The sequence below is a fragment of the Rousettus aegyptiacus genome, unplaced genomic scaffold (genome assembly GCF_014176215.1).
Source record: "Rousettus aegyptiacus isolate mRouAeg1 unplaced genomic scaffold, mRouAeg1.p scaffold_m13_p_2, whole genome shotgun sequence".
Lineage (NCBI taxonomy): Eukaryota > Metazoa > Chordata > Mammalia > Chiroptera > Pteropodidae > Rousettus > Rousettus aegyptiacus.
The window spans coordinates 173,648,506-173,663,309 of NW_023416295.1; the positions used below are offsets into that span (position 1 = coordinate 173,648,506).

A 14,804-nucleotide genomic window follows, 5' to 3' on the forward strand; every position below is an offset into this window, starting at 1 on the left:
TGTTTTCTGACTGTGTCGATCCTTCCTCTGTGCGCAGAGAGCAAAGGGGATTTTTCCTCCTTCGGCGTGACCGGGGTATGACAGTCCGGGGCAGTTTAAATTACGTTATTTTCTCCATGGTTAAATGCAGTGCAAACGGAACCATCGGAGAGTCTTAATGACCAAACACAGAAACAACACAGCACAAATCTTCAAGCGTTTATTTGCCCAGTTCAAAGACATGATTATGGAACAGAACGGCGGAAATTGATGGTCTTCGTAAGGCAGCGTTGGCCGGTGCGTCCGGCGCGTGAGTGTGTCGGGCAGGACGGGCGGCGTGGCCAGGATTTCACGCAGCCGAGTTGGAGTCGGTGTCAGGGACATTTCAGTCCGGCACCTACGAATGCAAACCCCACTTTCCAATGAAAGAAAAACAAAAAACAAACCCAGAAAACGGTGGCATCATAAGATTCTGAATGGATTTGACAATTCCTGAGATCCTTGTAAAGCATCGGGAAGGGTTTTTAAAAGGTAGATCGCTGTCCCCCACTTCTTTTTCCCCCTGGTCACCCCCTGAGTGGGGCTGGCGGTTGGCAGTCTGTCCGGGAAAATCCCTTCTCAGGGTGCTGCTGATAGATATCTTTAGGCGACACCCAAGTACACCCAAGTCGGGGAAGGAATTCAGGCCCGTGCCGGCCCCGCCTGCTTGGGCTTGCAGGGGCGTGGGTGTGGGGCCGTGTGCGAGGGGGTGTGTTTGGGGATCCGAGGGGAGGGGATGGGGTTGCGGGGTGGGGGGGGAGGGGAGGGACGGGGAATCCTTCCTATCCCCCCCCCATTCTGAAAAGCGAAACTCGCCTTGCCTGTTTGCAGGATAACAGCCAGTGTCCTGCCCCACCTCGCGGTCGCCCTGTGGGCTCGGGAGGATTTGGTGGAAGGCAAAAAATAAAAAATAAAATAAAAAGCCTTTAAGTGTTTAAACGTTTGGCCCAGGCGCGCATCCGTCCTCGGCGCGGCGGTTTATTTTTTTATTTATTTTTTATTTTTTTTTGAATCCCGTCCCTCGTTTTCCGTTCCTTTTTACCAAAGTATATTCATCAAACTGCTGAGTTGGAAAGATCCGTAATGAGTTTTTGAGCTGTACGACTGTGTTTTTTTCCCCCCCTCTCCCCCCTCCCTCTCCCTCTTTCTAAATCTTCATCTGACATTAAATAAAGCAAATCCCAAACAGATTAACTGTCGCACGGTTCTGCTCCGTCTCCTCAGTCTGTTTGCAGGTCTGGCGCAGGGCCGGGCGGCGGCGGTGGCGGCGGCGTCGGCGGTGGGAGATGCCCGGGCGGCCAGCGGAGGTCCATGTGGCGCGCTAGGTGGGATCCCGGGGTGCTGAAGGCAGAGGCCCTGGCCCTCCTGCCCTGCGGCCTGGGCATGGCGTTCTCCCAGTCCCACGTGATGGCCGCGCGGCGGCACCAGCACAGCCGGCTCATCATCGAGGTGGACGAGTACAGCTCCAACCCCACCCAGGCCTTCACCTTCTACAACATCAACCAGGGCCGCTTCCAGCCTCCGCACGTGCAGATGTAAGTGGCTGGCTCGCGGCGGGACCGGCGGGGATGCGCGGCGTGGGCGGCGGCGGCCGCACCGGGGTGGGCGCATGGGCCGGGGAGGGGGCGCCCCCTGGCTTCTGGGCCCCGCCGTTGCATGCTTGGCGGCCGAACCGGTTCCGGAGGCCCGAGGCCACCAGGGCTCCGAGTTGGCAGGGGCTTGCAAACCGCTGCGGAGCGGTGGCCCGTGGGCCGATTCTGGCCCAGACTCTTGTTTCATTGGCCCGGAGAATGTTTTACGAATATTTAAAGATGAGGTGATCACACATAAAAATCCAGACTTCTCGCTTTGCCTTTCAAACCCAAAAGTTCTGGCAGCCCCAGGCCTGCACATCCCGGGGACGCGCTTGGGGGCTGAGTTCCAGCGGCTCCCGCTCGGTGTTTGGGTTGGAGACCCCTTGTCTAATTCACGTCCCTCACGGTACGGATGGGGCGACTGAGGCCCAAAGCAGGAAAGGGACTTGCCACAGGCCCTAGGGCAGGTTGGGACCCTGGTCTTGGGCTGGCTGTCCCACCCCCCCTCCACCCCTCTTTTCTGTCCAGTGGCCTCCCCCGCCCCAAGGTGCTTCTGTTGAAAAAGCAGAGATGCTTCCCACAAGGAATGGGGGGGGCTCCACCGCGTGCCCTTTGGGGCCGGCGGAAGGTACTAGGGGTGCCCTGGCGGTGAGGCCATGACAAGAGCCTGGTCCCAGGCTTGGTCCCGTGTGCCTGGGGAACCGTTCCTCTCCCTGGATCCTCTCTGGGGTCAGGGGAGGTGCCGGGGCCGGGGCGGAGGCAGATGAATCCTGGCCCCACCCGGGTGGCTCCCAGCATTCCTGGAAGACCTTTCTCCTCCTTCATCCCTGCGCCGCAGGCTCGCCTGGTGGGGAGACTGAGGCCCAGACAAGTGAGGTGGCCCTCCCGCGTGCCCGAGCTGGCCCGGAGCCCCGGCCGCCCGCCCCGGCCTGGGGCTCTCGCTCCACGGTCGGCTCCCCTCGCCGTGGTGTCTGTGGACGGATGTGCCTCTGCCTGAGACTTCCGACATTTGTTTGCTCTGTCATGGGAACTTCTCTCGGTCCCTCTGGGGTGTCCCTGTGCTGGGTCTGGGTCACTGATGAGCCCCCGAGGAGGAGGAGATGGACAGCTCCCTGGCGACGGCACACGGGGAGGCCAGAGGTGTGATGGGGATGTCGCGGTGTCCGGAGCAGCCCCGACTTCCTGTGACAGCACAGGCCCCACGTCCTCCAGGGCCACGAGCACCATCTCCAGGGAGCAGTGGCAGGCGGGGTCCCAGCGGCTGTCCCTTTGGGGAGATGAGAATCCGGCACCTGGGCCGCTGGGAGAAGCAGCTGTGAGGGTTTCCGGCCTGGGCGTGGGTGGGCGGGGTGCTGGCTCCTAACGGTTCCTGTGGGACCCGCCCCCCGTCCTGCCCTGGGGACCCCCCCACCCCCGTCGTGCCCTCGGGGACCCACCCCCCATCGTGCCCTGGGGACCCGCCCCCTCGTGCCCTGGGGACCCGCCCCCCGTCGTGCCCTGGGGACCCGCCCCTGTCGTAGAGGGCAGCGCAGGGACACTGTGCCTGGGAGAACGGGCTCTGCGGGGTGAGTAGGCCCCAGGCCTGGGCACCTCCTCTTCCTGTCGCACTCGCCCTGGAAAACGCCCTTTTCTGTGGGGGCTGTGGGGCTTGTGCCTACTTTATTTTCTGGAAGGCATCTGCTTGGGAAGTGGCCTCCAGTCTCCATTTTGGGGCTGCGGTGGTGGACTCTGGAAGGACACAAGGCCCTGGGTCGCAGGCCCGCTGCTCCTTAGCCTCTGGGGGCTGGAGGCCCGGCCGGGCTGCTGCGGGGGGCGGGGCGCGCTCCCAGGCCAGGCTTTCACTTCTGTTGATGGGGTTAGCCCTCTGGGCTTGACGGTGACCATGCCCGAGGTCCCGGGATGGAGGGCTGGACTCCTGCCCCAGAGGGAATAGGCGAGAGCCCCAGGCCCTCGGGCAGAGAGCGGTGGGGTCTGTGTGTGTCTGTGCAGGTCCCTACAGAGGGGCCCTGGACACAGTACAGAATGTCATATTACCATGGAGGACCACACAAAGCCGTCGTTTACGACGCCCCGCAGGGGCCTGGCAGACACTCCGGCAGCCCCGGTCCCAGAGCGGAGCCAGGGAAGCCAGAGGTCGCAGGACAGGAGGGCCGAGGGGCCGAGGAAGGACCCTCTGGCTTCTAGGTTGAGACCAGAGGAGGACGAGTGGGGGACGGCAGGTTGGGAGAGGGTCGGGAGAAGGGGGCGTCTGAGGACTGCGGAAACGCCCAGCTGGACAGAGGGTGCCCTGAGCAGGAGCCGCACGGGCTGTGTCCTGAGCGAGGGCAGCGGTGACCAAGTGGACGAGGGCGATTCCTCCCATTTAACCCATGAGCAACTGCAGGTTGTTCTTCATCCGTCCGTCTGTCCATCCATCCATCCATGCATCCATCTGTCCATCCGTCTGTCCATCCATCCATCCATCCGTCTGTCCGTCCGTCCGTCCGTCCATCCATCCGTCCATCCATCCATCCATGCATCCATCTGTCCATCCGTCTGTCCATCCATCCATCCGTCCATCCACACATCCATCCACCAATCTGTCCATCCATTCGCGCATCCATCCACATGTCTGTCCGTCCATCCATCCGTCCATCCATCCGTCCGTCCATCCGTCCATCCATCCATCCATGCATCCATCTGTCCATCCGTCTGTCCATCCATCCATCCATCCATCCGTCCGTCCGTCTGTCCATCCATCCGTCCATGCATCCATCTGTCCATCCGTCTGTCCATCCATCCATCCATCCATCCATCCATCCATCCATCCATCCACGCATCCATCCGTCCATCCATCCATCCATGCATCCATCTGTTCATCCATCCATCTGTCCATCTGTCCATCCGTCCATCCATACATCCATACATCCATCCGTCCATCCATCCATCCATCCATCCGTCCATCCATCCATCCAGCCAGGATGTGTGTGAGCAGCCGCATAGCAGCACACTGGTTAGAAATGTGCGCTCTGAGCTGGCCTGGGTTCGAATCCTGGCTCTGCCACTCATGAACGAACCCCTGCCAGCACTGAGCTGACCCCCTCCGTGGGGTGGCGGGCTGTTAGGACACATGTCGTAAAAGTGTGTCGTGGCATATGATACTGGTAGTGAGAGTGCGTAACGAATCTCCGGGTCGGGGCCTCTGGGTTTTAGGCCCAGAGAACGAAGACCCTCCCCCTGGGGGCTGAGAAGCCCTGCGGCGGCCTGGGAGAGCCTCCCACACCAGGGCAGGTGGACGTGCGGCCTGGCGGTCAGTGAGAAGGCGAGAGTCGTCCCTGAGGCACAGGGTCATCCCCGGGGCGCCTCGTAGGTGCCCTGGGGGCTGGCGGCAGGCATAGCGCCTCTTTTCCGTGGCCGTTAGAAGGAGCCCCGTTGTTGGAGACGAGACTCGTCCTGTTTAAAGAGCCTCCGAGTGTGCGGGGCTGTGCGGGGCCCTCGCAGACCATGGCAGGCCCGGGAGCACCCCTGTGCCTGTCCCCAGCCCCCCCAGCTGTGTCGGGCTGGTGCTCTGATCCCCTCTCGCGATGCGACTGAGGCTTCAGAAGGGACCCTGTGGCCCCTAACCCGTCCCCGTGCTCAGAGGTCTGCAGGAGACAGTGAGCGTCAGCCTTGAGCCCAGGGCTGGGATGAGGGGACAAGCAGGGGCAGAGGACTAACCCGGGGCTCCCTCTGCTTCTCTAGCCCCGTCCTGCACCCCGCTCCGGAAGGGCTCCAGGCGCATTCTTCCTCTTGCCTCAGGCCTTGGCACGTGCTGTGCCCTCGGCCTCCCCGACCCTTTGCCCTGCTGGCATAGACTTATCCGTTTGGGTCTCACCGAAGTACGGCTTTCTCTGGGAAGCCTTCCCGCTCCCTCCCCACACCGGGTCCTGACCCCTCCCTTGGCCTCCCGCCCCAGCTCTTGGTGGCGCGTGCTTCAGCCTGTGGTTGAACGCGCATCTCTGGGACGATCTCCGAAGCATCTGTCCCCTCCGCCAGCACAGGCCGGTCCCTCGATCATAGCACAGTGGACAGGAAGAAGAAAGAAAAGGGAGTCAGGATGAGGCAGGGAGCACGGCCCAGGAAGAGCGCTGGGATCGAGGAGGGCTTCCCAGGGGAGGCGGCACAAGCCCTGGACTTGGAGACCAGCAAAGCAAAGGCCCAGAGGTGGGAAGGCAGGGCAGGGACGTGGGGGGCAGTGTGGTGGGGGTCACCTCCGAACCAGGGCTTTGTGTAAAAGAAACGGTTGTGTGACAATGAGCCAGCTGCTCCTCTGGGCCTCAGTTTCCCCACTCGTAGAGTGAGAGGAGGGGTCTAGAGGTCTCTCCCATTCTAAATGCCATGGCTGATGCCCAGTCACATGGCTGGACATGTGGTTGGAGCCTCACTTGAGGGAGGAGCCCTCTGCCCTCTCCCCGCCGCCCCCCGATGCTCAGAGCTCCCCATGTCTCCAGAAATAGGGTTGCAGAAGAGGGAGGTCTCTGCTCCTGATGGCCCCAAGGGTTGTTGGCTCCAGGAGCGGCATTTGCAGGGAGCCAATGCCCATGGGGGAGAGAGCTGTGAGGGGGACCAGGGTGCAGGAAACGGGGTGCGGGGCACATTCCCTTCAGGGGCTTGAGCTGGGAGGGTCCCTTGAGTTATCACAACTTCTCCAAGAGTGAGTCGGTCATCCCCACCGTGCGGAGCTGGACTGCAGCTGGGAGGGTCCGGGGCCCCGTGAGGCGGCCACCGAGCCGGGCGGGGCGCCACCCCCCGCCTGCACCATTTCTGCTGCGTGACCGCTGTGTGCCGAGCCCTGAAGACTGGGCAGCACCGCTGACGGGGTCTAGGCCTTTCGTTCTCCGTGGCCCCTGCAGAAGGTCCCTGGGAAACACCCGCTTTGTTGTTTATTTCTTGTCACGAGGAGTCGTTGAGGTCAGATGCCCACATTCCTGCTGCCAAGAGGCAGGCTCCAGTCTGCTCTTTAACTTACTAGCGGGGGCCTTGGACTTGGGACTCACGTACCTGGGCCCCAGTTACTTACCCCACGGGGCTGCGGTGACTCCCATGTTAACGAGGGTTTTGCCATTCCCGGTGTCAGAGGCCCAATTCAAAGCGTCCTGAGGACAGAGGAGAGTGCACTGGCTCGTGCCATGAGCCGGCACGCCCGGTTTGGGCACAGCCGCACCCGAGGGCCAGACGATGCTGCCAAGCCCTCCGCCCCCTGGTACGCTCGCTCTCCCTTTCTCCCCATCGCGACTTCTCTTGCTTGTCCTCACTTCCAGACACAGGCCGGATTTCTGGGAGTTCTGCGAGGTGGCCTCCATGGGCCTCCTAACACCTCGCGGGTGCCCGGCATTTAGGAGGTGACTCAGTCACCATGTGTCCACAGGCCGACCGCATGAAACGAACGAGGGCCTGGCAAGAGCCCGGCCTGGCGTGAGTTCTGGGACCGACACCGGCTTCCGTAGCTGAGATCCCGGGCGAGGCCGTCTTCCCTGAGCCTCGGTTTCCTCCTCCGTGGAGTGGGCACAGCCCTAGGACCCTGCCCGACGGGCGCCGTGCGGGCAGAGAGAGCGAGTGCGTGGAGAACGCTGAGCGTGTGCCGCCTGTGGCCGTCACCGGGGCCTCTGCCCTCGCTGGTCCCTGTGACTCCCTGTGACTTCCGGGCTGAGCACTTGTTATAATCCAAATAGCCTGAGGACAGTGCCGGGAAACAGGAGCCTTTATTTCTCCCCTGGGGAGGGTTCGGGTTTGCATCCTCACTGAGCTCGGAAGCCTCGAAGAAGCCTCGGGGCGGAGGGAAGTAAGAGCAGAGTTAATTAAAGAGCTCGAAACTGAGCTGCTCCGGGCTGCCTGCCGGTGGCTGGGGGCGGGGTCTTCTCGCAGAGGGGCTCTCTGGAGGAGAGTGGGGACCGGCAGTGGCCCTGCAGGTGGCACCTTGCTCTTCGTCTCTCCTGTCCTTGTCTCTCTCTGTCTTTTTGACTTGGTTTCTGTCACCGTGTGGCATGCTCACCTCAGGCTGTGTGTAGGTGAATGAATGAATGAGTGAGTGACTTTGATTGGCTCGCACATGTTCCTGTCAGGCCAATAGCCCAGAAGCGATTGGCTGCCCTTGGTCAGCTGTGTTTGGGGGTGGGGCAGGTGGACAGGTGGATTCCAGGCTGGCTACCTGCCAGACTCTCTGTCAGGGTTGGGAGCAGGGGCCCAGAGGACCGGGGGATGGCAGGAATTACCGGGAGGGAGATTTTAGCTTCCAGACCAGCTCGGCCACCACCTCCTCTTGGCAGCCTGTGGGAGGCCTCAGCCTGGCTCAGGGCCTTCTCTGGCCCCTGGCCCCTGTGCTGCCCCATCAAAGCCAGTGACTTCAGTGTCACCACCCGCCTGAGTCTGTCTCTGCCATCACTCTGGAGTCTCCTGACCTGGGATCAGGCCTGATTCATCCCTGCGGCCCCAGCATTGAGCTCAGCGCTGGCGCACAGTAGGTGGTCAGGATATACTGTGTTGAATGAATGAACGAGTGAATGCATGAATGAATGAAGAGGGAAGAGGAGGAGCCGGCACCCCTCCCCCCCGAGTTGCTCACGCCGGACTCACTCAGGGAATTTCCCTCCCCTCCCGGGCTGGGCCCGGCTCCGACCGGCCGAGCGTCTGACGGGGCTCAGCAGCCCCAGGAGGACCTGCTGGCAGTGACCCCTCCTGCCCTGGCGCCGCGTCGGGGGGCGGCTGGCCAGGCGCCCCCGTCTGTGGAGGACGGAGCATACCCGTGCTCCCTGCATGCTGAACCCACGTCTCTCGCAAGGTGTTAATTAAATTTCTTCGAAGTATATTGTCTGAAAAAAAAAAAAAGATAATTAGAAAGATGTCTTTAAAAGTATTTATGTAACTGATACGGCACCGCGTTCGGTGTGCCGCATAATTAGATTTAAGCACAACTCCTCGTGTGGCATACTCATTTGGAGAGAGCTGCTTGTTGAAATGTCATGGTGTTGTTTGTAAGAGTTTCGAGCCTGGCCAAACCATGCCGCTGAGAGGCAGAGAGCAGTGGGGTGGGGGGGCGCTGGGCTGGGGGCGGGCCACTCGGTCTGCCTTCATCCCCCGGGGCCCCGGGCCCCCTGCTCCGAGTCCTCACCGACGGGCTCCCGCGGAGCAGGGACTTCCATCTGGGCAGCTCCTTTGCGTTTCCGGGGTGTTTTTGCTTGGCGAGGTTACCCCATTTTGCAGACAAGCAAACCGAGGCCAAGTGTTTTGCTTGAGGTCACACGTCAGTGACAAATGGCAGAGCTGGGGTTTGAAGGCCGGTCTCCTGGTGCCGGGACCGTTTCCTGGCCCACGCGGTCTCCTGGTGCCGGGACCGTTTCCTGGCCCACGCGCACAAGGCCCTCATTCTCGATGGGATCCGGCTGCCTCGCCGTCTGGAAGAGCTGCTGCTTCCTTCTCGTGCCTGTCACCCAAGTCCTCCGTGGGGGCTGCTCCCACGGCCGTGGGGGGAGGGGCTCCGTTTTCAGCTGGGCCATGGCCTTCAGTCCTGGCATTCCCACAGGGGCCAGGGGCACCCTCAAGGGGGGAAAGTGGTTTTTGGAGGGGGTGAAGAAAATCTTTTTATAAACACAGTGGACGAGCCGATATACGGGCTGTGAGTGGTGTTGGAACTTCGTGGGATGGGGTGAGTAGGGGAGAAGCATGGGAAAAGGCCCCTCGGGGTGGGGCGCCGAGGAAGGGAAAGGGTCGAGGGGCGGGGCTCTCCGAACCGCAGGCTCGCGTGGGAATCGCGGGGGCGGCGTGTTGGCTCAGGTGTGGGCACCGTACCCTCTGGTCCCCCCACCTGTTACTGCTTTTAATCCTCCCAGCAACCCTCCGAGCCTCCCGTGTTGCAGAGGGGAAACCGAGGCACAGGGGAACGCGAGCGTCGCCCGGCTCGTGAGTGGGGGAGTCAGGGCACGCACCCAGCCGGGTCCCCGGGAGGACCGGGTGCGCCTCCGAGGCCGGCGGTCGTGACCTGCGTCGGGGCGACCGCAGCTGCAGCTTCGGCCGCGTGCCGGGCGCACGCCAGTGTCACAGGCCCGCGGCTGCTGCGCCTTCTCCCCCCGCAGGGTGGACCCGGTGCCCCACGACGCTCCCAAGCCGCCCGGCTACACCCGCTTCGTCTGCGTGTCTGACACCCACTCGAGGACAGACCCCATCCAGATGCCCTACGGAGACGTGCTGATCCACGCCGGGGACTTCACGGAGCTGGGGCTCCCCAGCGAGGTGAAGAAGTTCAACGAGTGGCTCGGTAGGTGCCGGCCGGAGGGGGGCCTGCCAACGCCGCCCTCCCCCCCCCCCCGCCCCGCGCCCCCCGTCCCCCGGGAAGCCTCCTCTGGCCTCCAGACCACCCCCCCTCTCCCCTCCGCCGGTCCTCCTGGGCGTTTGTCTCAGCCGCGACGTTCCGTTCATTTGTGGGGACTTTCGACCCGGGAGACCCGCCGTTGAAGGGATTCTGCCCGGGCTGGTTTTCACTCGCCGTGTGTCCAGCCCGCTGTGTCTGGTACAGGCGGGTGCTCCGTAAGTAGCGGTGGGTGGATGGACGGGCGGCCGAGTGGGCGAATGAGCGCGGGGTTCTCTGGGGACGGTGACGCCAGGTGCTCAGCTGGTGTGTACCGGGCGCAGCCGCCCACTGCCGTGGAGAAGGCTTCCCCAGCGAGGGGACCCCCGGGGCTCCGTGGCCCGGGAGACCCGATGTGAGCCCCTCCTGTGGGCAGCTGTCAAGCAGGCAGTGAGTGCTGACAGGTGGAGGGGGCCGTGATTTGCAAACACGCCCCCAGGGTTTTATCTCGGGCTTTTGCTTTCTTCCAAAATAAGAAAGACGGAAACCTGGGGTGCCCCCTGGGAAAAGCTGCATGCTCAGAACCCAGAGGAACCTCGCAGCGAGTGGTCTCCGCCTCAGGCTGGGGAGGACAGATGGATGGGCCCTGGGCGGCCTGGCGTTCTGGCCCCCCGTCTCCGAGGTGGGGTGCGGGGCCGGCCCCCCCTGCGCAGCCCAGCGTGGCCGCCAGACGGCCCGCCTCCCCAGGGTGTCCCGCTGTGCACTTGGCTGGGGGCTGCGTGCACAGAGGGCCCGGAGCGAGGCGGGTGGCTGCGGCACACGAACGGCCTGGCTTTGCCAGCGGAGACAAATATTTACGAGCACGGCCTTCCCCTCCACTTGGCAGCGCCGAGCTCTCGACGCCGATGTTTTCAAGTGGGAAATTCTAATCACGGGCCCCGTTCGGGCTGAGCCCTGCGCAGGCTCGGGTGGGAGAGGGCTCCTGCAGGGGGCCTTGCCCCGTGCCGCTCCTGGGCTCCCTCCTGGGAGGGACTCTCTGAACCTGGCTTCTTGTGTCCCCCGCGGTGCATATCAAAAGATGGGAGGCCTCCCTTGGCTGAGGCGAGAGCCCGTGTCCAAGGCCGATAACACTGTCCGCCCTGTGGCGGGCGCGGCGTGGCCGGCTCTTCACCGCCGCTGCCTGGCCGCAGCTGTGCGGGGTGGGCGCTTTTCAGAAGAGGACGTCGCCCACCCCCCTGAGTTTCGTAAGGGTGGGGGCTGTTTCTGAGGTACCCCTCCCGCGGCGTGCTCCCCTTGGTGTGGGGGGAATGAACGGAGGAAGAACGCCGGGGTGTGCCATGCGGGCGGGGGGGTGCCCAGTGCCGTGGGGTCCCGCGGGGGCGCTGGCGGCGGCTTTCTCCTGCCGGAGAAGGCACCCGAGCAAAGCCGAGGTTGGCCTGGGCCCCAACCGACGGGTGGGAGTTTGCGCGGGAAAGGGGGCCACCAGGCCCAGGGGACGGCTGAGCCCACAGCGTGCCGGCGGACACGTGGGGTGCTGTGGCTGGAGTAGGGGGTTTGGGGACTCGAGGGGTGAGGCCTGACCGGGGCCAGCTCTGTGAGACGAGTGTTTTGGAACGATCTTTCTCTGCCGGCCTCTTAACAAGAGTCAGAACTCTGTCTGTGAGAATTCAGGCCTTCTTCGTCGAATGCACTTGGAGTTGGGTTGGTTTATCTGCCTGAGTTGTTGGGGGCAGGAAGCGTGAACTTACAGAGGGGTCTTCCTTTGACAGAAGGTTCCTCGCCTCACCCAGGCTTCTCCCCTTTGCGGCCTTGAAGTGTTTGCAGACGTGGGCGCTTGTTACTGACGTGGGGAGGGGATGGGGGCTTCAGACCGAAGACCGAGGGGCTCTCTGTCCTGGGCTGAGCCTCGTGCGTGTGAGACCTTCACCAGGGCCGGCTTGCAGGAGGCCACGAGCTGCTGGCTTCTGGGGACTTGTCCGTGACGCAAAGGGAGACTCGCCTGTGTGGGCCGGCGGTTCAGGTCTGCTGCGAGGTGGTGGTTGTGGCTGGGGGGTGGGCTGCACGCTCGTTCGGTGCCTGTAGGTGCATCTGGACGGGTGTGTTTTTATAGAGAGCTAGTGTTTGTTGAGCGTTAATACGTGTCCTGATTTTGTGTGCTGTTCTGTCATATGTATTATTAAATCATTTAATCTTCCCGATGACAGAATGAGGCGGGACTATTGTCACCCCCACTTGACAGAGCAGAAAACTGAGGCCCAGGGAAGCGAAGTGACTTGTCCAGGGTCACCCAGCTAGTTAAGTGGCAGAGCGGGGTGCAGACCCAGGCGGTCGGCCTCCGCAGTCTGGCCCTTGGCGTCTGCTCCGTCCACCTCTCCGGTTCTTACGGTGACTCCTCTGTGGTCCACGCTAAAGGTGTGGACTGTGCCTTTGGGGCCGGACGTCCTGGGGCCGCCTCCCGCCCGGGTGACTCTGAGTGTCGGTGGCCTCATTTTTAAACGGGGTTGGCAGCCACCCCGCCGCCTTGCTCGCCCCCCCGCCGAGGTCGTTCGAGGCTCCGCTGGGATGGAGGGGACGATTAAGTTTAATAAATGTCACGTGCCAGGCAGGTGGCGTGGCCGGATCAGGGTTCCTCGGGGCGGAGGCGGGGTCACAGCTCGGTCCCGCAGGAGCGGGGACATTTGGCTCGAACCGTGAGGGTGTGTAGGCGGGGAGGACGGAGAAGAGGCTGTGCGCGGAGTTTCCGAGGAAGGTCGGCGCATGGTCGCAGCTCTGTCAGCGGTTCACGCCCACGGAGAGGACCAAAAGGGAACAGTCGCCCCTCCGTGCAGAACGCCTCAGTGGGAAGTCGCCACGTGCGGGCACAGCCCGGGCCCTGGGTGACAGCGGGATTGAGGCACAGGACCTGCTCACTTTCTGGCGATGGGCAGACGCTAGCCCAGTGACCGTGCTGGCGACTGAGGGACGGTTTAGCTGGCTGGCCACGGAAGGCCTTGAGGACGTGGCCTCGGGCGAGGCATGGAGGGTGAGGACGAGGCAGCTGTAGGAGGAGCGTCCAGGCCCAGGGCACAGCGCCTGCGAAGGCCCCGAGGTGGGGACAGAGAGCAAGGGCAGTGCTGAGCGAGGAGGGCTCGCGGGGGCTGCGCTGGTTCCCACGGGCCCCGTGGGCCGGGCCGGGGGCCGGCGGCCGGTTCTGGGGGCAATGGGAGCTTCGTGAGGCTCGGGAAGGGATGGGGCCTTTAAAGAGGGGACCGGAGGCATGGCCTGCAGTCAGAGCAGCAGCAGCAGCGAGGCCCGAGCCACGTCGGGGTGGCGGGGCCATGGGTGGTTTTTTATCTTCTCTATGATTCTCTCTCTTTTTCCCCCAATTTTTTTTTTTTTTTTTTTTTTTTTTTTTTTTTTTTTGCGTACAGAGTGCGTATTATTTTGCTGGCGTCATGTAAAGGCAACAGTAACACCTCCTTGTTCTTAACGACATGTCGGCCTCCCTGGTGTTGGGCGTGAAGCGTCCCGGGAGGGGGCCGGGGGCCGTGCTGGCCTTAGGTCGGTCCTGGTGTCCCCCAGGCCCTCAGAAGGTCTCCGTGAAGCCCCTTCCCCAGGCCCACTGGCCCAGCCCTCCCCCGTGAGAAAGTGACAGATGTGAAAGTCCTAACTGGCTTCTTCCCCATTCCCTGGAAAACACATCTAAAGCCGTCTTCCAGGGGCCACCTCCAGACGGACACGCGGAGAGCGAATGACCGCGAAGGCCCTGTCCCTGAGATAAGATGAGACACCCGTCTGGGGACGCCGTTTGCCGTCAGCACGCTGCTCCTGGCGCGGCCGTGGGCGCGTCCGAGTTTTGCCCACCCTCGGGCTTCTGCTGGGTCTGCATGCCGGGGGGGCGGGGCTGGCTTGGTGGCCACAGGGCCGCTCCGAGCAGACCCCCTCGTTGTTGGCCATTAACATCCCAGAGATATCCATGAACTCAAAACGCCAGCTGGATTTGTCGGTGTCCCGGGGAGCCGCTAAAAATGGCCGGGGACGGGCTTTCCGGCCACAGACAGTGCAGGGAAAAGCGAAGCCTGCCCGAGTGAAGTGCATGCTCGGGAAGCCGCCTCCTCGGCTCCGGGGATGGGGCCAGGCCGCCCGGGTCGGCAGGGCGCGTCTGCGCAGGGCCCTGGGACAGCAGGGGGCCGAGGGCTCCTGCCCGGGAGTCAGGCGGGCCTGTCCTCGCCCCTGCTTTGGCCTCCGATTTGCTGTGTGACCTTAGCGTAGTCACTCAACCTCTCTGTGCCTCATCGGTAAAATTGTTTATCTACCCCGTACCGTGGCAGAGGATTGAAGAATCACCTTCTCGTACAGAGCTTGGCACCTTCTGGGTGCAAGGGGAGCCTTCAGGGAGGAGGGGGTGTCCCTGTGGGGAAAGCGGCCTCTCCCTGAGCCGAGCCTCTCGCAAAACAGACACGATCCGCGAATCTCAATGTCAGCAGACTCCTCTCGCCGTTGCTGGAACCAGTTCCCCACTGGGCCTTGGCTCACGCCGGTCCCCCCACCCCCACCCCGGGACCGCCCTTTCTCCCCCCCCTGGCGGGGCCCTGCCCGCCCTCCAGTGTCCCCTCTCATGAAGCCTCCTCCGCCCACTGGGCCGCGTTGGCCGCTCCTCCCGCTGGGCGCCCGGAGCTCCCTGTCCAGGCCTCGGTGGCGGTCTGAACCTCGTGGCAGGGTTATCTGTGTCCTTGTGCGCCCTGTCTCCGCACCCCAGACTGCAGTCCCTGGGGGACAGGGTCGAGGCCTCATCCCGGCTCCAGGCAATGCTTGGCCGGGGTGGCCCCGGGCAGCGGCCATGGACTCGGCATGGACGGGTGTGAGATGGTGACTGCGTCCCCAGCAGGGCGGGGCTTGACCGATTGCCACTGGACAGGCAGGCGGTACGTGTG

The 14,804-nt window shown here is 63.1% G+C and overlaps 1 protein-coding gene across 2 annotated transcripts in view; it reads left to right on the forward strand.

Annotated features, from left to right (window-relative positions):
* The window catches only part of MPPED1 (metallophosphoesterase domain containing 1), a 65,209-nt gene that overhangs the window by 10,073 nt on the left and 40,332 nt on the right, over positions 1-14,804 (forward strand). For both annotated transcript variants that reach the window (XM_036237632.1, XM_016135762.2), the window contains exons 2-3: positions 1,243-1,553; positions 9,680-9,861. In XM_036237632.1, the coding sequence (XP_036093525.1) occupies positions 1,330-1,553; positions 9,680-9,861 (406 nt within the window). In that variant the 5' untranslated portion in view covers positions 1,243-1,329. The remainder of the gene's footprint in view (positions 1-1,242; positions 1,554-9,679; positions 9,862-14,804) is intronic.